Source organism: Notolepis coatsorum (genome assembly GCF_963971535.1).
Source record: "Notolepis coatsorum genome assembly, chromosome: 1".
NCBI lineage: Eukaryota > Metazoa > Chordata > Actinopteri > Aulopiformes > Paralepididae > Notolepis > Notolepis coatsorum.
The window spans coordinates 154,206,834-154,230,286 of NC_140165.1; the positions used below are offsets into that span (position 1 = coordinate 154,206,834).

The 23,453-nt window shown below is 40.7% G+C and overlaps 2 protein-coding genes across 3 annotated transcripts; both read right to left on the reverse strand.

Annotated features, from left to right (window-relative positions):
* Positions 1-752: 752 nt before the first annotated feature.
* On the reverse strand, positions 753-8,412 carry p2rx4b (purinergic receptor P2X, ligand-gated ion channel, 4b; the record flags this gene model as incomplete). Its single annotated transcript, XM_084307975.1, has 11 exons — positions 753-866; positions 989-1,054; positions 1,166-1,259; positions 1,339-1,475; positions 1,563-1,704; positions 2,209-2,283; positions 2,413-2,509; positions 2,698-2,770; positions 3,114-3,185; positions 4,954-5,101; positions 8,270-8,412. 11 exons carry the CDS (start codon positions 8,410-8,412, stop codon positions 753-755), a joined length of 1,161 nt encoding a protein of 386 aa, XP_084164101.1.
* A 177-nt stretch (positions 8,413-8,589) lies between these two features.
* Positions 8,590-21,418, reverse strand: p2rx7 (purinergic receptor P2X, ligand-gated ion channel, 7). Of its 2 annotated transcripts, XM_084323569.1 has the most exons (13): positions 21,212-21,418; positions 20,532-20,679; positions 20,373-20,444; positions 20,170-20,242; positions 19,824-19,920; positions 16,328-16,408; positions 16,107-16,242; positions 12,353-12,489; positions 11,746-11,836; positions 11,580-11,645; positions 11,366-11,470; positions 10,773-10,880; positions 8,590-10,623 (listed from the first exon to the last, which is right to left on the reverse strand). In XM_084323569.1, exons 1-13 carry the CDS (start codon positions 21,328-21,330, stop codon positions 10,141-10,143), a joined length of 1,716 nt encoding a protein of 571 aa, XP_084179695.1. In that variant the 5' UTR covers positions 21,331-21,418; the 3' UTR covers positions 8,590-10,140. The 2 variants fall into 2 exon arrangements, with proteins under 2 accessions (XP_084179695.1, XP_084179696.1); XM_084323570.1 differs by lacking the exon at positions 11,580-11,645.
* Between the last annotated feature and the right edge of the window lie 2,035 nt (positions 21,419-23,453).

A 23,453-nucleotide genomic window follows, 5' to 3' on the forward strand; every position in this document is an offset into this window, starting at 1 on the left:
ACTCTATGCCCTGCCTAGGTCAGAGAAGAAAGAACTCCCGCACACTCCCGTCCCTTTATATGCGATCAACTTTATTCAAACAAACGTTTCGGTCCTCCATCAAGTACCTATGGAAATGTCCTTCTGCACCTGTCTGCAAGAGATTGAAGGTGGATGAGCCTTTAAAGTCAAGTTTGGAACTCCAGATCCTACAATACATATGGTCTTTATATAGATTTTAACATTATATCTATATACATTTTTATATATTTAAATATTAATTTGACATCTACATTTTCTGCCCAACCCTAGTAGCTCGAAACGTCACCACTTGCAAAATAAGGGAGCTACAGTCTGCAAACCTTCATCTGTTTTTTATTATATTAGCTACATTTTCATTTTAGCTCATTTAAATATTCTGGCCTTTGGTGGACACTTTTCGCCCAAGAAGCATATGGGCAGCATGACTAGTATTATATTGAAATAGTTCACACAACTCTTTATTGCAGATTTTTGTTGGAAGAATCTGTATTTTCGATTTTAAAGGGACATTTCCAAAGCATGATGTGGGAATAGCTGCATCACTGCAGAGTCTAGAGATCAATGGAATGCAGATTCTACTGAGTTCCATAGATGGTAGCCATGGACACCTGTATAATAAAAAAAAAAATCATGTAATTATCATGTAATTGATAGATTGACCCAAAGCAAATAAGAACATTCATATAACATGAATAATAGCTTGAAGTCATCTGAAACTAAAGACTAAGGAATCAAACACCTACTGATTCTTCACCATCATCACTTAGATGCGTGACTTTGTGTTTAGCGTATGCATCCTTTTTCTTTGAGCATGTCAACAAAAACCAGTCAGTCACTGCAGGCACCTGGGGGCATTTGGACACAAATGTATTTCTAGATACAGTAACATTTTCCAGAAAAGTGCAACTTTTACTTTGGAGAAAAATATACGAGTTGCAGAGACACAGAGAGAGACAGCCGTATTTACCAAACTGAGGAATGTGAGTGCTGCCCCCAAGTTCACTACAGTTGGTACAATGCTAAATTTACCAGCCTGTAGGATAAGATGAAGGTCAGCTGTAATTGTACAGAAAATAGGCAATGTGGTTGTTTGCCTCATTATAATAAATTGGAAACAATGTTTATTACTAAAGAAAAGCCTCACCGTTCCAAATACAATTACTTCAAACCGGATTCCATACGCTTTGATCAAGGTTCTTATTTCTTTACCATCTGGGTTTTTGTAGTATTTTGCAAACCTGTGTAAGCAACACTCTTTGTCAGAGTTTCATTCTCCTCCGTAACACAAATACCATATGCATTGCAAAGTAATCACACCTGAAGTTGTATCCTGGAGCCACATTGTTGTCTTTGTTGGTGCTGTCCAGCCTTCGGAAGCTGTACTTAGGGTAACATTGACCAGCCCACCAGTCCAGGTCACAGGTCCAGTCAATTATAATACCAAGGATGCCACCCTTAACAAACAGTTAATCATCAGACTCAAAATTCCAATAACGGAGTTATAAATTATACAAAAATTGTGTCAGAAACCCTGGGCCTACCTTGGAAGCCATGGTTTGAAAGTCCTCCCCTGCCTCTGAAGCTATGCGTTTGAGGCGGAATATGGGACAGTTGGGCTCGGCTGTAGGGTGGAACTCGCAACTCTGCAAGTATGAGGAGTTAATGTGCGGCTTGATGTTTCTCCTGATGGAGGAAAACAGCAGATATATAGGCTACATGGATAATATCATAGATAAGACAGTACAGTAGCATATAGTATTGTGCACACTGGAGAACTGTTAGGACTCTTAATTACTAAACACGGCACAAACTCTGGTGCAGGGCGCTACAACTATGTATACCATGTATACTATTATCAATATAATATACTGCCATTCTATTATTATTTATATTATTTCATTTTATATGATATATTATTATTTTATATTGTTTAATTGTATTATTTTACATTATTATTATTTATATTATCATCTTTTTTCCTGCCTGTACTCCCCTCCCCAATTGCCCATGCTGCTATGATGCCTGGATTCCCCCAAGGGTATTAATAAAGGAACACTTGATAGTTGACACTTGACTTGACTTGATTCAACATAATGGACTAACAATGATAAAAATGCATTTATCTCACCAATTACAGTATCTTTCTGTCAGGTGGCCATTGTCAAAAGAAAATCTACAGTACTAAACCTGTTGAAGTTGAACTTGGGGTATGTCACACTGTTTTTGACCAACACTGTGAAATCCTCTCCCAGCAGTGCGTGTCTGTGAGAAATACATTAGGCCTGTTTAGAAACCATAACTGCTTACAAAGTCAGAGCAAACATAAAAAACCTTTCTGTTACATCACACATCAATTAATTTCACAAGATGTAATGTGTACGTTCTTCTTACTCAAGTAGTCGACTGTCATTTTCAAGTGGACACCAAGAAAGCACCTCACAGGTCCGGACAGTGTCTGAATAGTTCACACATTGTCCTGTTTGGATACCTTCATGGAAAATAAGTTTGTCAACTACAGTATATGACATGATATTAGATGAAGATATTACTTTGATCATCCCATGGACTGATTATGTTGCAAAAGGCATTGTACAGTTGATCCATTCAGAGAAAGTTGAGTAGTGAGAGAAATACTGAGAGATCAAATTAATCTGAAAAGATTAGTGGAAGGCCTACCACTGCCGCGGGAATCACTTTCTCCCTCTGTGCAGTCACAATCATCAATGCAAATCGTGGATGGATTAGGAAACTGGAGGACAGATATTGATTGATTGATTGAAAAGTTTATTAACAGATTGCAGAATGGGTACAGTACAGCTCAATACATACAATTGTTAAGGGGATGCAGACCAGAGAAAGACTTTCGTCTTGTTTACATCAGGGTCCCCCATTTTCAATTCATCATAACATATATGACATACACAACATACAGATAGACAGTACTGCTATCCAGTTTCAACATTTGAGTAGGCCTACATTAGTCATAGTCAGGATGCAATAAGAGCACTGGCATGTGCTAGCAATGAACCCAGTAGAAATCCAATGGCTCAGTCAAGTTACGGGCCAGAGAACACACACCAGCAGTAACTCACCTCGGGACACCTTGACTGAGTCTGATTAGGTGTGACAACCATATTAGTCAACACAAAGAATGTATGATCACCCTGTCAGACAAGAGAGTAGAAGCAGTGTCACAACAAGGCAGCGAGAAGATGTTTAGCACAGTCATTCTTTTTTTTTTATCCACTTTTTCTCCCATTTTTCTATATTTTCTCCCATCCCAATTTCGTATCATCCAATTCAACCCTCCCCTGTCACGAACGCTGTTTCTTGCCTCCCACAAGCCGGCTGCAATGTGGACTAAGTCATACATAGCACAAGTCCCCTCCGGTACTTGAGGTAACAGCAGTCGCATCTTTTCACCTGCGCAGCTCGATCTCTCAGTGGCGAGGAGTAACGCGTGGGAGGCTCACGCTGCCCCCGACACTTCCTGATTCTACTGCGCAGGCGCACCAACCGACCTGTAGGAGTCGCTGTCCACAACGCCCGATCCCCACCAATCAGTTTCCCACCCCCTAATACGGCCAATGTGTATTAGTACGGACGACCAGCTAAACTGAAAGCAATGTGGAGCGCTGGGCTCGAACATGCGAGCCCAGCGTCTCCGCATTCGTGGCGAGCGCCTTGCCCACTACGCCACGTAGCCGCCCCTTTAGCACAGTCATTCTATGGGTCTATGACTTAATGCCCTTACTATACAGCTTTGGTGGAACGAACTTCCCACCAGTTAGGACAGCCGAAACCCAACCAATTTTTCACGGTCGATTAAAAACACACTTCTTCAATCAATATCTGAAATTAAGAAAAAAAAAATGGGAAAAAAAGAAGAAAAAAATCTAACCTTCTTACTACTACTATCATGCACTCTTCCACTAAATAATCTTCCTTGCCTATATTACTACCTACTATACTAATATGTCTCCACTACTATGCACTCAACACTGCAGCACTCAAGTTTCAACACTTTGAGTTTGATGAACATTGTTACTCAGCTGAAAGAGTTATACCCTTCCTGCTGACTTGTCGTACAGAACTTGTAAGTCGCTTTGGATAAAAGTCAGCTAAATGACTAAATGTAAATGTAAAATGTAGTTTGGTGGTAGTTTAAACTACATTCAAATTATAGTTAAAATGTAATCGTTTTACAGCAGTTAAGGTAGTTAATTACAAACTACATATTTCCCTAAAATGTTTGTATTTTCCTGATTCCACTTCAAAAACTACAGTACAGTACCCATCCCAAAGCCTATATGACTTTCCAGGCTCAGATTGTGATAATTTTCCACAATGTAGTTTGGATGTAATTGAACTACCTTTTCAAAGTAGTGTTTGTTTTTGACAAATTAATTCAAATCTTTATTTATTCTCGAAAGGACAATTGAGGTCACCTCATTTTCAATGTCGTCAAGACATACAGACATTTCAATGCATACATTTTTTTAAATTTTTTTACAATAAATATTAATAACTCTTATCTATATAGCACTTTTCACACATGGACCGCAGTCCAAATAAAACATTTCTAAGAGTATTTGATAATTTTTTTTATTTTATCTTTCATCTCAGTGTAAGTACTAGTAGTAGTACTTTGGTAAACTGCAATTTTAGAGTTGTTTCCACAACACTGCGTGTGTAATCTATGAATGATGAGAGCATGCAGTAGTTATGTGTGTGTGTGTGTGTGCACGCGTCTGTATCAGCTCTTAGCAGTAAACACCAACAACATACAATAAACCACGTTGAACCTCTGGAATATTTATATAATTAATTCATGTTTCAGACACTTCTGGTGCATATGTGCCTGGTTACTACATGACGCCCAGCTTTTTGTACAAGGGTGTGTAATGGAGGACATGCAGTAAGTTCAGGTACCTGAGGGGGTATAATATAATCAGCCACATCCCAGAAACGATGCTCCAGGTCAGACGTGTTGGTGAAGGCATAGCCTTTCACCTTGGTTGTGACGGTACTGACGACGGAGTCTGTCTCCTGGTAGGCCTTCTGCACTATGCACACATACCTGGTAGGTTCACAGCACACAATATGAATATAGAATTCATACATTTATAAAAATCCAACCCATCATTTTTAACAAACGAAAAGTAACAAACAGAAACAAACTTCTATGGACAGAACAAACTTGAATAAAAAACTTGAACTTGAAACTAACAGACCACATACTGTAGTAGTGCAACATTGATTGATTGATTGAAAATCTTATTAACAGATTGCAGAATGGGTACAATACAGTACGGCTCAATACACACAATTGTTAAAGGGGAACTCCAACATTTGGGGAAATTAGCTTATTTAACATCTTCCCTGGAGTTAGACAAGAAGATACATACCTTTTTTGTCTCTGTGCGTGCATTTTAGGAATAGACGCTCCGTTAGCATAGCTTAGCTTCATCACTGGAAGTGAGGCAGGACAGTAGCCTTACAGTGCCTTACAGTGTATTGCAAGGTCTGACATTGACCAAACTTGATATGCATGACCTTGGTGGGCTCTAGGTCAACTCCTGAAAAGGGGGTCAATGTCAGACTTTGCAATCAAAAGTTAGGGGGCTAATAACCCTTGCCATAATTTCAGTGCGCCCCCTAACTTTTGATTGCAAGGTCTGACATTGACCCCCTTTTCAGGAGTTGACCTAGAGCCCACCAAGGTCATGCATATCAAATTTGGTCAATGTCAGACCTTGCAATACACTGTAAGGCACTGTAAGGCTACTGTCCTGCCTCACTTCCAGTGATGAAGCTAAGCTATGCTAACGGAGCGTCTATTCCCAAAGCTAAAATGCACGCACAGAGACAAAAAAGGTATGTATCTTCTTGTCTAACTCCAGGGAAGATCTTAAATAAGCTAATTTCCCAAAATGTTGGAGTTCCCCTTTAAGGGAATGCTGACCAGAGAAAGACTTTCGTCTTGTTTACATCAGGGTCCCCCATTTTCAACTCATCATAACATTTATGACATACACGACATACAGTAGGCTACTGTTACATCCAGACATTTATGCCACACAAGATTGTAGACCAGGGGTCAGCAACCTTTTTGACATGGAGTGCCTGTTTGAAATATAGTTGTAACTAGTGTGCCTCAACAATATTCCATGCATTGTAATTTTTTTCTTCTCATAATCAGGTCTTTTTAATGATAATTTTTACATTATTACATCATTATTGTTATTGTTATTATTAACAATATTATTATGATGGTTGTATCAACCCTAAATCTGAGTTGGGGGGGGGGGGGGGGGGGGGTGCAATGCAGACAAACAGCTGCATACAGTGCAACCATTTCACTCACATTTGCCCATTCATTTTTGGACACATCACACACCATCGGTGTGTGTACTGTACGTGTGCTGTCATAGCACCACCTACAGGCCTAATGGAGAACACCAGGAGAACACCAGGATGTGAATGGAGGGTGAATGTGAGGTATATCGTGTAAATAAGTTTTGATTGATCGCAAGACTACACTGTAAAAAAATAAATAATAAGTTACCAGAACTTTAAAATATTGAGTTCACTTACTGTGCATTAAGGTTTTCAGTTTTCAATCCATAATAAGTTAACAGAAAAATAAGTACACAACCACATTATTTCAACCTAATAAAACTATGTTTATTGTCATGGTTTTAAGAACACGTTGACTTGGTAATACGCACATTTTGAGAAAAAAATGGCTTTTAACACGTGCAATGTTCAATGAAATAGAAAAATAAATAATAAAATGTGTTGATTAATCCCACTGGTCACAATGGTGACCGTAATAATGTTTTTGTTATAAGGCTCTGCAAATGTTACTGAATGATGTAGCAATGTATTTCCAGGTAAATTGAAATAATAAACAAATAAAGGGTCTCAATTAAATATGTGGTAGTAAAAAGAACCTGTGGGAGGATTTCAACAAGATAAATGCGACAACAGTGCAAAATATTTCACTATTTTTTACTGCTGCCCCCTGTGCCTATGAAAATGCCCCTGCGTGCCTATGCAGTACTGTTTATTTACAGACAGAGTTTCTAAAAGAGAATATATACATTTGAGGGGGAGGAAACTACATTGGGTGGGGGGGGTTTGGACATTTATCGGTTTCGAATTGCGGCCTCCCGTAGGTGCTCTTTTAGAGCGGTTTTGAAGGTGGGTAGGGATTCACATTATTTTACGGCTGAGGGTAGGGCGTTCCACATTGTATAGTTGCGAAACGTGTTTAGTCCCTTGTTTGAGCCGAATCTGGGTTGAACATGATTTGTGGAACTCCCTCTGGTGTTGTGGTCGTGGTATTCACTGACCTTTGGGAAGTATTTCAACATCTACATGGGTACCTTAGTGGTGTAGTGTATCTTGTAGACCAGGTCCATTGCAAGTTGCTGTACTCTGTCGTCTATTCTAAGCCATCCTAGGTTTGTTTTGTGATGTTTGTAATCTTGTTTTTAGTGCCTTTGAGGTGTTTGGTACCATGAGGTGCAAACATAGTCGTAGTACCCTTGAATGAGTGCTCCTGTTAGAGTCTTCAGGGTATTCTTGTTTACCAGGGAGGAGATCCGGTACAAGAATCTTGTTCGTTGGTTGACTTTTTTGATTACATTGGTTGCCATCTTGTCACAGGAAAGATTTGCCTCTAGGATGGAACATAGGTATGTAATTTCATCTTTCCTTGTGACAATATTGTCACCCACTGTAACAGAGAAGCCATTGGCCTTGCTGAGTTTGTTATTTGATCCAAAGAGAATGGACTCTGTTTTACCCAGATGTAATGATTGTTATCAGCGAGCCAGGTGCAGATTCTGCCGAGTTCAGAGCTGAGGGCTTTTTCAACCTGCAACTTGTCCCTGTATATTTGTATGTCTTGTATTGTCATAAATGTCTTGATTAATTGAAAATGGATGACCCTTATGTAAACAAGACGAAAGTCTTTTTCTGGTCAGCATCCTCTTAGCAGGTTTGTATTGAGCCGTACTGTATTGTACCCATTCTGTAATCTGTTAATAAAGTTTTCAATCAATCAATCAATCTGATCTACATACATAACAGACCACATACTGTAGTAGTGCAACACTCTGATCTACGTATACAACAGACCACATACTGTAGTAGTGCAACACATTGATCTATGTACATAACAGACCACATACTGTAGTAGTGCAACACTCTGATCTACATTTGTAAAACCCTTACTTACCCAATCACATAGAATAGGATCAGAATCTGGCAGAATCTGAAGATAAATCCCACTCCTTTGTTTTGAATGACCAGTGTCTTGGCTGTTTCATACTCGAAGATATACTGGGAATAGCTTTGGCAGCAGCTCTTGCCTTTAGTCATGACTGCAGTATAGTGAACATGACTGTGCACTTGACTTCAGCACAAGCATATCTCACTGTTTCAGATAGTATTCAAATCATCTTCATTGTAATCTTTAGTGTAAATGGCGGCCTGTGCCAAACAGCATAATAGTAGGCTACTCATTAAATGTACTTGTTCATTAATTCAAGCCTTTATTTATTCTCGAAAAAGGGCAGTTGAGGTTTCTCTCATTTACAATGCCGTCGGGATTACAGGCATATCAAAAACAGATAAAAAAAGTAAAAATATGGAAAAGAAAATTCAGCTTAGACAATTAGACTTGTTAGTTATTTAGTTTTCATTGTGTACATAAACTGTACGTTTCCCCCCAATATTAATTAAAGTGTTCCATTAGAAAATGTTAGCATGTGTTGGACAATGTTTACAGTCACCCATTACAAATTTGCTGCTTAATCACTATTTATTAAATTAACATTAGTTGATATTAGCAGCTTAATTATTCTGATACTCTGAAGCCAAACATTTGGCAACCTCCAAGACAAAACTCCAAATAGCAACAATAATGTAAACATTTTCTCCCAAGTGTAATGTGTTCCTCGTGGATTACTGACACAAAGTTCCTCAGTCTAAAGCATATCAATGGTCCTTTTCCTTCACAGAAGATTCTAAACACTGTGCTATATCTGGTTGGGTCAATGATTGCCTGAATGACATTTTAAGTTACAATCCGAATCTGAATCTGAATACAATCACCACAGATCTTTCTGAAATAACATGGCCATTTTAGGTACTACAAGTAAAACGTAAAGAAAATTATATTGGCCATTTCTGCATCACTGGGAAATTATTTTGAACTTGTCAATTCTCTCCATTTCAAGCATGTACAATGTTTATCCTGCGTCACCCTGCTGTCAATGCAAACAAAACCTCTGTGGCGATAGCCAAGTGATGCTTTAATCTCCCACATCATTTCTTTAAAGGAACATTCCAATATTTTGGGAAATACACATATTTGCAATCTTCCCCAGAGTAAGATAAAAAAGATTGATATCAGTTTCATCTGTGTGTGTCCAGTAGCCCCAGTAGCACAAGGACTGGAAGCAGTAGGGAGCAGCTAGCCTGGCTCCATTAACTTCCTACTGCTCCAAAACTGATGCACAGTAATGAAATTGATATTAATCTTCTCGTCTGACTCTGGAGAAGATGGCAAATAAGTGTATTTCCCAAAATGTTGGAGTGTTCCTATAAGTTAGACATGAAGTACTTTTCATTCAATTCCTACTGATAAATTGAGGACAAAATGCTTATTAAAAGGAGCACCACATGTGTCTTGGTTCAAGGTTCCCATACGGTATGATAGACACATATTCCAAGCAACTTAAATGTGAGTCAGTGGTTCTCAACCTGGGAGTCAGGACCCCCAAGTGGGTCACGAGATGATTTTAGGCGGTCATGGAAAGAAATACATATACATCATCATGTTTATAATGATGAAGATCATAAGTCTAAATCTTTGCCCGAAAAGGGGAAATAAAAATCATTATCTTGTGTTAAAGTTGACCATTCTGTCTATGTTTGACTATGTAGGGGGGTCTTGAACATGCATCCCTGGTGAGAACCACTGCTTTGAGTTCATGTTAATGTTGATGTTAGCGTAAATGCTACTAAATGTATGCAGCACTTTTAGAAGGCCAGTCTTTTGGCAGGTCTCTGGTGTCCAGGGGCAGTAACATTGAACTCTGCCCTTTAGAGCTTTCCATTAGAGCAGTCCTGCATGGATGTCATTCTACTGGGGCTGAAGCCACTGTACTGTCCTTCCAGGCTGGAGTACTCCTCCCTGACCCTCCACACACAGCAGCTGGGGATAACAGGGTGGGTGTCTATGGGTGGGACTCCAAACCGCCAGCTGATGTACTGCGTGTAGGCACAGTGGCGCAGGGCCGTGGTCTGGTCCTCCTCAGACAGCTGACAGAGAGGGTCCCAATAGAGAAGCACAGCCTCTAGCAGAGAGCGGCTGAGCACCAGCTGCTCAAACAGAGGGGAGGTGGTGATGCAGCGGCCGCCACTTCGTCTGCAGCACAGCTGCTCCTGGGGACGAGCAGAAGGACGACAAGAGCCACACTGGCACCATGCTGGCCGGCTAGGGTTGGGGCTCGGGAGAGGCTGCCTGTCCGTGCTGAGGCCTTGCTGCAGAACACCCACCATGGCTCTCAGGTGCCCCGTGTCCTCCTGGGGACCACAACATACATGTGTCAAATCTATGACAAATTCTGCTCCTTGTAAACACTAAATAAATATTGTTTGAAGGGTTTACAAGGTTTGAAGGGTTTGGAGGGGTGACTAATTTTTTTCTTTTGGAAAACTAAACATATGCTGACCTTGCTCTGCTGTATCGACATCGGCTTGATGTTCTGTAAACATTTCTTCTGAGATCTTTTCACCAGCCTGACATGCTTCTCATCCACAAAGGATACAGACAGAATGCACTGGGAAGAGAGGAGAATGAAGCCTTTGTTTAACATCTCGCCCCACATTTACATCCAGCGTTCAGATATTCCAGATGCAAATTCAGCTACTGGTCACAGAGCATGTATATCTTTCCACTCCCATTTGTACAATGACCCTATTGATATATCTTTTTGTTATGTGGGCAACAATGTGATGAATGCAGACACTACAATAAAGATGAATTATACAACAAACAAAGAAATCTTTCCACTCGATTTAATGTTTCTCCTTCGTACAGTATATTTGACTCTGAGCAGTTATCTCCATGTTAGGACATGCTTTCAAAATACATAAAATAAAGATAAAGCGCACCACAGGCGAACAAACTAACACTAATATACTTCTATACGTGCATCTTTGGACATGCATGACTTTGTCACTGCTGGCATTTCCCCCCCCACAGTCTTTAAGTGGATACTCATGCCATGCTTTTGTCAAATAAAGTTGGTTATCTGGGGGCTACCTGCTGCTTATCTTGGACAGATTCCACTTTTCTCTCAGAGTAGTTCTGCCTGGCCTCTATGGAGTAGCAGCTGGTCCCAATCAGCCAGTCAATGAACATGGTCGTCTGGGGAAGGATTACATTTATTACTTTCTCCCATGCCTCTGGTGAAACTCAGAGCCTGTGTGACTGACAGTTTCACTGTACAGTGTGAATTCAGCTTGTCGACTCTCACCAGAGCATAATACGAGAGCGTTGATCCAATGTAAATGATCAGTTGGATAAAGCTGAACTTGCCCGCCTAAAACAGAGAACAAAAACAAAGGTGTCTATGTTCACACCAAAAAATCATGCAATACTGGTGAGGATTACACTTTTTTAATGATTTTGTTTTAACAAACCTTTCCAAACACCATGACGTCAAACCTGATTCCGAACACTTTGTACAGCGTTCGTTCCTCCACTCCTCCCTCGGTGTTGTACCTTGCATACCTGGTTATAGAACAGTAATAATAATGTAATGCTGACAGCTAGATGTGATTTATTAACAAAGTGGTAATACAGTGTGTATACAGTAAGCAACACAAGCAATGAGCTATATTCTATCAATCTTTAACGTCACTATAAAGCATCCATTTCTATCTTAATGCATGGTGAAAGCAGGGTGAACGATTTCATTATGAAGAAAACAATAAAATGTTCTCACTTTTTTGTGAGTGTGAATAGAGCTCAATACTCGTGCTGATCATCTTTTATTGCCTCTTTGGCAAAAATGTTACCAAACCCTACCCTCTTTTCTTGATCCTGCAATCACAACTGTTGGTCTGAGGGAAGCAACATTTGTGATTGGAGGATCAAGAAAGGAGGGCGGAGCTTGAGATATGTCCATTCCAGCAGGAACAGTGTATAAGGAAGTAGTAATAGATATGATTATAAATGGCATAGTGGTGAATTGATGTATGACAGAACACAACCTTTGACCTCTGAGAGAAGCCAAGTAACTGTCACCTGAAGTTGAGTCCAGGGTAGAGTGTTTTATTGCTCTCCTTCTCATCCAACCGTCTGAAGGAGTATGTGGGCAGACACCCCTGTGTAAAACTGTCAAGGTTACAGTCCCACTTAATTTGGATACCAATAACGCCTCCCTATAGAGACAAAGAACAGTGTTTTTTTTACCCAAACCTTGTATATGATTCAGAAAATGCTAGTTTGGACAACACAGAGGAACAGCAGTATGACTAGGGTTGAGTAATGAGTTCATAAGTTAAAGAGTTCATTGAACCCTTGCACTGAAGAACCATATGAGTCCATTTAGACATTTTTGGACAGCCCATGTATTTGTGAAAACTTTTGTCTAAATTAATTACAAAAAAGCAAATAAGTCAGACTTTTCACACAAAAAAATCTGATATATTTGAGAATCTTCTGATGACTTTATCACACTTCCCACTACCATGCAGCCCAACATGATGAACATCTATTGGATTACCCATGGTTGGATTATGTGATTTTCCATACCTACCTCAGCAGATATCGTGATATATTTATGTTTACTCTAAACACACTCCATTTTCCCCAGATGAAGCCTCGTCATGTATAAACATAAAAATGCTTTACTGGCAGAATCTTGTTGTAACTAAGAGATTTGTTGGGGGAAAAACTATTGTTTTTGTTCATGGATTACAAGATTTCAACTACAATACATACAACTTTCTCTTGGGAATTTGAATAAGGGTTACTTCATCTACAAACATAATACTGTTTAGACAGCACAATATTGTTGTAATTAAAGGGGAACTATCTTATAAATGGCCTTTTCCAGTGTTTAGCATTGTTCTCTAGCAATGTGGGTTTGTATCAATGGGGTCTATGTCTCTAGTTCTCATTTTAGCGCATTCTTCCAATTCACAGGTCACTAGATTCTCCCTCACTGAACTGAGTCATTCTGAAACTGGCGTACCTCTGACGTCCAAGAATTCTCATCTGCATAATAACGCCCGCCCACTCTATGTTTGTAGCGCACACTCAACCATTCGCTCAACAACAGAGCGAGTGGAAATACTGACACTTCCTCAAACGGGTTGACGTGGCGTGGGTGGCGAGGGAGAGAGGGATACGGAGCAACGGGAGCATTTACACACAAACTCGACTGCGTGTGTGTGTGTTTCGGGACGCATCTCTCCTCTCTCTCGTCTCGGAGCATTTACACACAAACTCGACTGTGTGTGTGTGTTTCGGGACGCATCTCTCCTCTCTCTCGTCTCGGAGCATTTACACACAAACCCGACTGGGTGTGTGTGTGTTTCGGGACGCATCTCTCCTCTCTCTCTCTCCCTCGTCTCGGAGCATTTACACACAAACCCGACTGTGTGTGTGTGTTTCGGTACGCATCTCTCCTCTCTCTCTCTCTCTCGTCTCGGAGCATTTACACACAAACCCGACTGGGTGTGTGTGTGTTTCGGGACGCATCTCTCCTCTCTCTCTCTCCCTCGTCTCTGAGCATTTACACACAAACCCGACTGTGTGTGTGTGTGTTTCGGTACGCATCTCTCCTCTCTCTCTCTCCCTCGTCTCGGAGCATTTACACACAAACCCGTAGACTCACAGGAATTGTGTAAAATGGCCCAAATAGTGAAAGAAACAGTAAGATAGTTCCCCTTTAAGAGATTCTCTGGTGGAAATAAATGCATAGAAATGCATAATTTAGGGACGCTCCAGTAGCACACCCAGGGTTAGAAATTAAAAAAAAATTTCAAGGGCTTTTTTTGCCCCCCTTAATTGATTTTCGGGGGCTTTTTTTTGTATTTCGGGGGCACTGAATTTTTATGATAAACGGTAGGGGTGGGACGGTTCACAAAATGGACGGTTTGGTTCGTATCACGATTTTAGGGTCACGGTTTTCAGTTCGATATACGTTAATTTTTATTAAAAAAAATGTAACACTCAAATCTAAACATGCTTCTCATTTATTAAAAATAAAATAAAAGGTTTACAGTGTTTACAGCCTTAAATAATGTTTGGCACACAAAGACCGAACTGACTGAAAAATATAGGCTACATTTGTCAAAGTATTAACTTAGTGCAAACAAACAATATGCTCAGCCAGCACTAGACTTTCCTTTCTTTAATTAATATAAACACACAAAAACAATAATAATAATAATAATAATAATAATAATAATAATAATAATAATAATAATAATAATAATAATAATGACTTGGATTTATATAGCGCTCTTCATGAGACCCAGAGCGCTTCACAGAGTCCATTATTCATTCATACACAGTCATACCGGTGGTGGTAAGCTACAATTGCAGCCAGAGCTGCCCTGAGGCAGACTCACGGAAGCGTGGCGAATAATCATCGCCTACGGCCCCTCCGACCACCACCAACATTCATTCACATGCATACACATTCATACGAGGCAAGTAGGTTAAGTGTCTTGCCCAAGGACACAACGGCAGTGGGATGGACATGGGCTTGAGCGGGATTCGAACCACCAACCCTTCGATCATTGGACAACCCGCTCTACCCCTGAGCCACGCCGCCCAATTCCCTGATTGTCAGTTCTTAATGGAAAGATTCATTTTCTGCTTGAAATTATTATGTTTCTGTCTACATTTATTTAGACTAACATTATTTAAATATTGAGTGCAACTGTGGTGGATTAAGTAATTCGGTGAGTTGGAACTATCTATGGGTTGGCGCCGGGTCCCCACGGACATTTTAGCGTGTGGCACCTTCAGTTCCGGTCACGTTCATCATAGATATCTATGACGTTCATAACATCAACAAGCAGCGCGAAAGCGGCAATAGTCCCGGTTGGAGTTAGTAAAACACAGTTGTATGTTAGCCTTCTTGGATGTTGAATAAACGCCTATCATTGTCTTTAAACACCCCGCCTCTCAGACTCCCATTTCCTCCTCTGCTACAGTAGCTAGTAGCTACGGTGACATTTCATTGACTGTACAGTATTAGCTTGCGGGCTGCGTCGGGCTACCATAGTTAAAACGTGCGTTGTGTTTACAAACTGCTAACGCTATGGCAAGATGTGTGTAGGCCTATGTAATGTTAATGGCTATGTTTTTAAAGTCGTAATGAAGATTGATTTATATTGTGCGTGCCATTTTTACACAAACTGACTGCTGCTGCTGCTGCTGCTGCCTGCAGCCAGTGCAGAACACAGGCTCCGCCAAATGATTTTTTTTATTTGCACGTCATCTGAACCGTACGATACAGACGCTCCATTACCGGATAAATATATATAATTAGTAAACTGTCGGGGGCATTAAGTGCCCCCCTTAACTGGTTTTCGAGGGCATTTTGTCCATTTTCAAGGGCATTATGCCCCAAGCCCCCGTTAATTTCGAACCCTGAGCACACCACATAGCGCGCTGAGTCGCGAAGCAGTCGTCCCGGGTTCGTTTCCCAGTCCCGGTGACCATTTGCTGCATGTCTTCCCTACCTCTCCTCCCGTTCTCCCTATCTCCCTCTATCGGTCCTGCGTGGCCAGAAAATGCTGAAAATGCTATAAATAAAAGTAAAAAAAAAAATGCATAATTTATCAAATAGGTAAAGCATGGGCCAGATTTTGTCAACAAAAGACAATAAATGATGGCTGCTGGTAGCGTGGGTTGTTTGAGAAGGACACCATGACTCAATGAGACCTTCTGATGGCAGGTAGTCATAATATTAAGAAGTTTTGAAAATGTGAAAACAAAGGTAGGAAAATGGTTATTGCAGCTTTAATGATAATCTCACCTCCACCGCCATCTCAGAGAATTTCTCTTTGGCCTCTTGCACTATGTCCCCCAGACGAAAGATAGGACACAGAGGGTCCCCTCTCCTCTGACAGGTCTTTAGGTAGCTATCATTCATCCCTGGGAGAATGTTCCTTCTGTTAGACAAAAGATAACTGTGATAAGTGTGTTATCCCAGCAAACACCTTTTCAGAGATGATCAAAACGACAAACCAGGCTCACCTGATGAAGTTAAAGGCAGGAAATCGGATGTTGTTTTTTATCAGGACAGTGAAGTTCTCAGCGGCTGCCAACAGAGCAGGCCTGGGTGACAGATTCAAACAATAGCAACAACACTGTATACCTTTGGAATTTATATTGATGTTGAGTGTACACATACTGAACACATAATATGATATCATATTATGTGGCATTTTGTTTGACTAACTGCACTGTTTATCTGTACTTCTATGATGTCCTTGTACTTTGTAATGTGAGAAATTGTTATGATGTATCAAAATGACCCCATACCTTATGCATTCAATGTACTCTGCAAATAAAAGTGATTCTGATTCTGATACAAAGTTTCGCAGACAGACAACATTTTAATTATACTACCCTGATACATTGGCTCCAGCCGGACGAACTTCCTCAACACTAGAAGAAGTGAAAGTTTGGTTTTTGTAGCTGCTGTTTACAGTAAATGGGGAAGGTAAATAAAATGTTCCAAATTTTCATCAATACTAAACAACATGGCCCCCCTAAGAACCACCAGGGTAAAAAATCGCGCTGAGCCATGGATGCACACTGAAATACTGACCGCTATGAAAGCCAGAGACAAAAAATGCTCTGAGTTTCGTAAAAGTCAGTCAAAGCTTACCAAAAGCACGAGCAGTGAACTCCAAGACCACGTGACTGAACTCAAACTAGAAAGAAACAGACTAAGAAATGACGTAAACTCCATGATCAAAACTGCTAAAAAAAAATTCATCAATGACAAAACTGAGGAAAACAAAAATAAACCATGTGAACTTTGGAAATTACTCAACAATCAACTAGGCTGCAGTAAAAAACTTAAAACCAGATTCTCAAACATAAACATAAAGACGGACAACACGCTCATCACAGACAAGCTGGATGTAGCCAATTACTTAAACACTTTCTTCACAAACATAGCCACAACACTGGTAAACAAACTACCCTCCCACTCAGGGCAGTATGGGGTAGAACACATAGTAGCATAGTAGTAGCATACTACAAGAACCTAGGCATCCACAAAGACGACTTCAAACTGGAAATGGTAACTACAGATGAGGTACTCAAAAAACTGAGCGCCCTCCAACCTAACAAGGCCACTGGCCATGACAACATCCCCTCCAAATTCCTCAGAGACTCAGCAGCAGCCATCACCCCAGTCATCACACACATAATAAACCTCTCCATAAAACAGGGACACGTCCCCAAGGACTTCAAAATTGCGAGAGTAACACCCCTGCACAAAAAGGGCAGTAAATTAGACCCAGGCAACTACCGCCCTGTTTCTATCCTTACATCCATCTCGAAAGTCATGGAAAAAATAGTATACGAACAGATCGAAAAGTACCTTGCGGAAAAAAATCTAATCTACGAATTCCAATCTGGCTTCAGAACATCCCACTCCACTGACACATGCCTTCTCTATTTGAACGACCACATCAAACAAGAGGTGGACGCGGGCAAATACTGCGGCATGGTCATGCTGGACCTACAAAAGGCCTTCGACACTGTCAATCACACCATTCTGATTGACAAGCTAAAAGCAATTGGTTTTGATCTTTTTGAGTCTATCAGTGAGCTGGATACAATCCTACCTGGAGGGGAGAGAACAGATGGTGGAGGTAAACGGTACCCTACCCCCCCCCCCCCCCCCCCCCTCACAGTGAGCTGTGGTGTTCCACAAGGAAGCATACTAGGACCGCTACTATTCCTAATTTATGCAAATGACATGTCGTCAGCTTGTGACTGCAACTTGTTCCTGTTTGCGGACGACTCAGCGGAATGGCCTGCCACGACTCAACTCTGTGGAATGGCCTGCCTCGGAACCTCTGCTGCATTTACAGTAGATTCACTTTTAAAAAGAATCTTAAATTGTTTTTAAATTGTTTTTAAATTGTTTTTAACACTGTAAAGTGGTTTTTTGTTTTTGTTTTACACTAATGTAATTTTAGCTATATTAATTGTTATGGTAGGTTCATTATGCATTGTGTGTACTGACTTTTAATAATTTTGTTTTTTTGCAATGGTGATTGTTTATGTTTTTTTTTGTGTGGACCCCAGGAAGACTAGCTGGTTGCTATCGCACCAGCTAATGGGGATCCCTAATAAAATCAAATCAAATCAAAATCAGCCCTGCTGGTCTCTGACAAGAACAAGTTACAGGTTGAAAAAGCCCTCAGCTCAGAACTAGGCAAAATCTGCATATGGCTCGCCGACAACAAACTATCATTACACATGGGCAAAACAGAGTCCATTCTCTTCGGTTCAAATAACAAACTCAGCAAGACCGGCGGCTTGTCGGTTACAGTGGGTGACAATATTGTCACAAGGAAAGATGAAATTACCTACCTGGGTTCCATCCTAGAGGCTAATCTTTCCTGTGACAAAATGGCATCCAATGTAATAAAAAAAAGTCAACCAACGAACTCGATTCTTGTACCGGATCTCCTCTCTGGTAAACAAGAATACCCTGAAGACTCTAGCAGGAGCACTCATTCAAGGGTACTACGACTATGCTTGCACCTCATGGTACCAAAGCACCTCAAAGGCACTAAAAAACAAATTACAAACATCTCAAAACAAGCTAGTCAGACTACTGCTTGACCTGACTCCTAGAACCCACCTCACCCCTGCCCACTTTGACAACCTAGGATGGCTTAGAGTAGACGACAGAGTACAGCAACTTGCAATGGGCCTGGTCTACAAGATACACTACGCGACCAAGGTACCCATGTACATGTCAAAATACTTCCCAAAGGTCAGTGAATACCACGATCACAAGTTCACAACACCAGAGGGAGCTCCACAAATCATGTTAAACCCAGATTCGGCTCAAACAAGGGACTAAACACGTTTCGCAATTATGCCACATCAATGTGGAACACCCTACCCAAAGCTGTAAAGGAATGTGAATCACTACCCACTTTCAAAAACACTCTCAAAAAACACCTACGGGAGACTGCAATTCGAAACTGGCCCCTACAAATGTCCTAACCCAGTTGTACAGTAAATGACCAAGTATGGCTTTGTCAGTATTCCACCTCCAATGTACAGCCCACCCACCCAACCCCAACCCACCCACCCAACCTCCTCCAATGTACAGTTTCTACGTCAAATGTATATACACTCTTTTTCTGGACACTTTTGTATCACAAACAGTACTGTATTTGCAAATCTGATATGTCATAAATGTATAGATGTAGCAGTACTGTCTATCTATATGTTATGATGAATTGAAAATGGGGGACCCTGGGCCTGATGTAAACAAGACGAAAGTCTTTCCCTGGTCTGCATTCCCTTAACAATTGTATGTATTGAGCTGTACTGTACTGTACCCATTCTGCAATCTGTTAATAAACTTTTCAATCAATCAATCAATCAATGTTGACCTGTGCAGATAATAGAATGTAATGATGTCATGTAGGTTTTAATACGAGGAACATGGTAGAAAGACTTTAGTGTAATAGTGAACATTGTAGTTTACCTTGGTGGCTTCTTCTTGGCTTCTACTGGACACCATGCAGACACTTCACAGGTCTTCCTCATCACATCAGACTTAACACATACCCCAGTCTGAATTCCTGAAACACACATAAACAAGAGTGTGTTGGTATAGTGTAGCATAGTGTCTCCCACTGGTAAATAATTCCACATGATAAGATCTAATCGGTTGGCAGTAGAGAATTGAGCCCAAATAGAAACATGGTTGTAACACATTAATGGCAAATTCCTCTACCTCTTGTAGAAGTTGGGGTCTTTTAGCCAACCCCCGGTAAAGCCAGTTGGTCTGTAATGCAAGTGGAGGAGGAAGACTAGGAAGGTTACTATACCATGGTTGTGCAGATCCCACAGTCCTTTCTCACAGTCCTTGTCTGTGCGACACACTTTGCCATATGAAGGGACCTGCAATGTAAGCACTTCTGCAAGATCAGCTGTTTTTAAATGCCTTCGTTATTGATCAGTATTGCTGAAAGTGCTGGTTGAATGTGATGGAAAATCAATAAATATATTTTGTACAGAATGGGACTATCACCTCTGGGCATTTTCCTTGCTTTTGTTTGTTTGTAACAATGACATTGGTCACCACAAAAAAAGAATTTTTCTCCTGAAAGAAGGAAAGAAAAGTTCAAATTCCATTCAAATCAAGGATTATACCAGCCTATCAATCACACCCAAATGTGCCAGTGATCACCTGAAATGGCCCGCTGTAATCCACCACATCCCACACTACTTGACCAACACCAGGAAGGCTGGTCAGGGCCACCCCCTTCACCTTGGTGGTGACAGAGCTCACCACATAGTCAAACTCTTGATAACTCTTGTTCCATAGCATCATGATGCTGAAAAATTATAAATAAAAACAAACAAAAAATGTGAAGTAAGGTTATTAAATACATACAGATCATAAATAGTGAATATTTATAGCTAAACTTTTTCAAGCAACTGTTTGTATTATAATTATTACTATTATTACTACTACTATACTGTTACTACTACTACTACTACTACTACTACTACTACTACTACTACTACTACTACTACTACTACTACTACTATAATTCCACCACAACAATTAGTAATATACAATAGGCTCCCGCTGCTGTCACTACATATTACTACTAGTAATTTTAACACACTTATCATGATGATAAATTATAACAGTAGGCTAATCTCACTTTGTCCAACTTCATAAATAGTAAGAATAACCAGTAGGCCTATACGTTGTGCATTTAAATAGATCTAACCATACGACATTTTATTTTCTTTTGTATTATATTATTTAGCTTAGCTAACACATTTGCAATGCATACACATTGCGAACTAAAGATGCGGGGGCGTTCCAGGCTGAATCATTTCTTGCAAGCTACTCACCAAATAAACAACAAAATCACTCCGTTTAGCATCCATTTCAGCGACCCAAGTCTTACGCTTTCTATTCGGACCAGTTTATTTGTTTCATACTGGCATATGTTCAGCAGTTTGCAAGACATTTGGTTTGAGATGAATTCTTTTCGCTCCGACTCATTCTTGAGTCTTCTTCCTGTGGGGGTCACATGTCCAGCGTTTTTGCAGCTGTTGCAGTTCCATCCTTGCAAGCAACATCCCAGTCGTTGCTCTGTCCTCCTCGCTAGTGGCTTCTTTTCTGTGTGTTTTCAATGCATAATGTGCCCTGGTGGAAATGTTGTGCCCATCAGATGTTTGTCACTTGCATGGAGCCGCCAAGACTACAAATTCTGTTATTTTACAGCACTTGGAAATATTAAAATTAAAATAAATAATTTAATAAACAAAAAAAACTGGACGCTTGCTTAAAGGGGAATGTCGCCCATTTTGAGAATTCCCACTGTGTCCTTCTTATGCCCAAGTCCAAGAAGCTCAGTCAATATTTGTGAACACACACCACTCTCCCAAAGCAAGAAATCAGAGAGAATCCTAGTCTAATCAGTGATGAAACCGGGCTGTAAAATCGGGAGCATGTCTATGTTCCCCGGGTCCTATGTTCCCCGTCCCGGGTTCTATGTTCCCCGCTTTGATTGATTGAACATTTGAGACCACCAGCCCTGATTCCTAACTCTAACCTTAACCAGTTCGAAAGAGGGCCTAAACTTAACCAGTTCAAAACAAGGCGGACATTAATAATTAATAAAATAATAAAAATTTATAAAATGTTCAATCTATTAATCAATCAAGCAGGGAACATAGGACCCGGGGAACATAGGACCCGGGGAACATAGGACCCGGGGAACATAGGGATGATCCCGTAAAATCGGGGGCTGCTCCTTTGCGAGGCCATAACATTTTTGTGTTTACGTCCCAGTTATATCACATTTGGAGGGGTTTCTCTGATTTCTAGCGTTAGAGCAGTGCATATTCACAAATACTGACTGAACAGCCCTGTGACAACTTGTTCCTGTTTGCGGACGACTCAGCCCTGCTGGTCTCTGACAAGAACAAGTTACAGGTTGAAAAAACCCTCAGCTCGGAACTAGGCAAAATCTGCATATGGCTCGCTGACAACAAACTATCATTACACATGGGCAAAACAGAGTCCATTCTCTTCGGTTCAAATAACAAACTCAGCAAGACCGACAGCTTCTCAGTTACAGTGGGTGACAATATTGTCACAAGGAAAGATGAAATTACCTACCTGGGTTCCATCCTAGAGGCTAATCTTTCCTGTGACAAAATGGCATCCAATGTAATAAAAAAAGTCAACCAACGAACTCGATTCTTGTACCAGATCTCCTCTCTGGTAAACAAGAATACCCTGAAGACTCTAGCAGGAGCACTCATTCAAGGGTACTACGACTATGCTTGCACCTCATGGTACCAAAGCACCTCAAAGGCACTAAAAAACAAATTACAAACATCTCAAAACAAACTAGTCAGACTACTGCTTGACCTGACTCCTAGAACCCACCTCACCCCTGCCCACTTTGCCAACCTAGGATGGCTTAGAGTAGATGACAGAGTACAGCAACTTGCAATGGGCCTGGTCTAGGTTCTCGAACTGTGGTGCGTGAGCGCCCTCTAGGTGGTGCGTGACATGGTAATTTTTTCTTTTTTCTTTTTACAATAAAATTTCAAAAAAATCTTAGTCAAACCTTTAGTATTATGGATATTAAACATGCTGGCAGAGTACATGCATCCATGTTGTCGTGAACATTTTAATTAAATAAAGAAATTCCCTATCCATAGTCGCGGTGGGAAGAGATAAAACAAATTATTAAATCTGTGCACGGAGACCAGCAACAATTTTTTCTAACAGAAACCCACTGGGGGGTGCGTCAGCTAGGTCAGGAGGTGACAGGGGGTGCACGGCCAAAAAAGTTTGGGAACCGCTGCACACGACCAAGGTACCCATGTACATGTCAAAATACTTCCCAAAGGTCAGTGAATACCACGATCACAACACCAGAGGGAGCTCCACAAATCATTTTAAACCCAGATTCGGCTCAAACAAGGGACTAAACACGTTTTGCAATTATGCCACATCAATGTGGAACGCCCTACCCAAAGCTGTAAAGGAATGTGAATCACTACCCACTTTCAAAAACACTCTCAAAGAACACCTACGGGAGACTGCAATTCGAAACTGGCCCCTACAAATGTC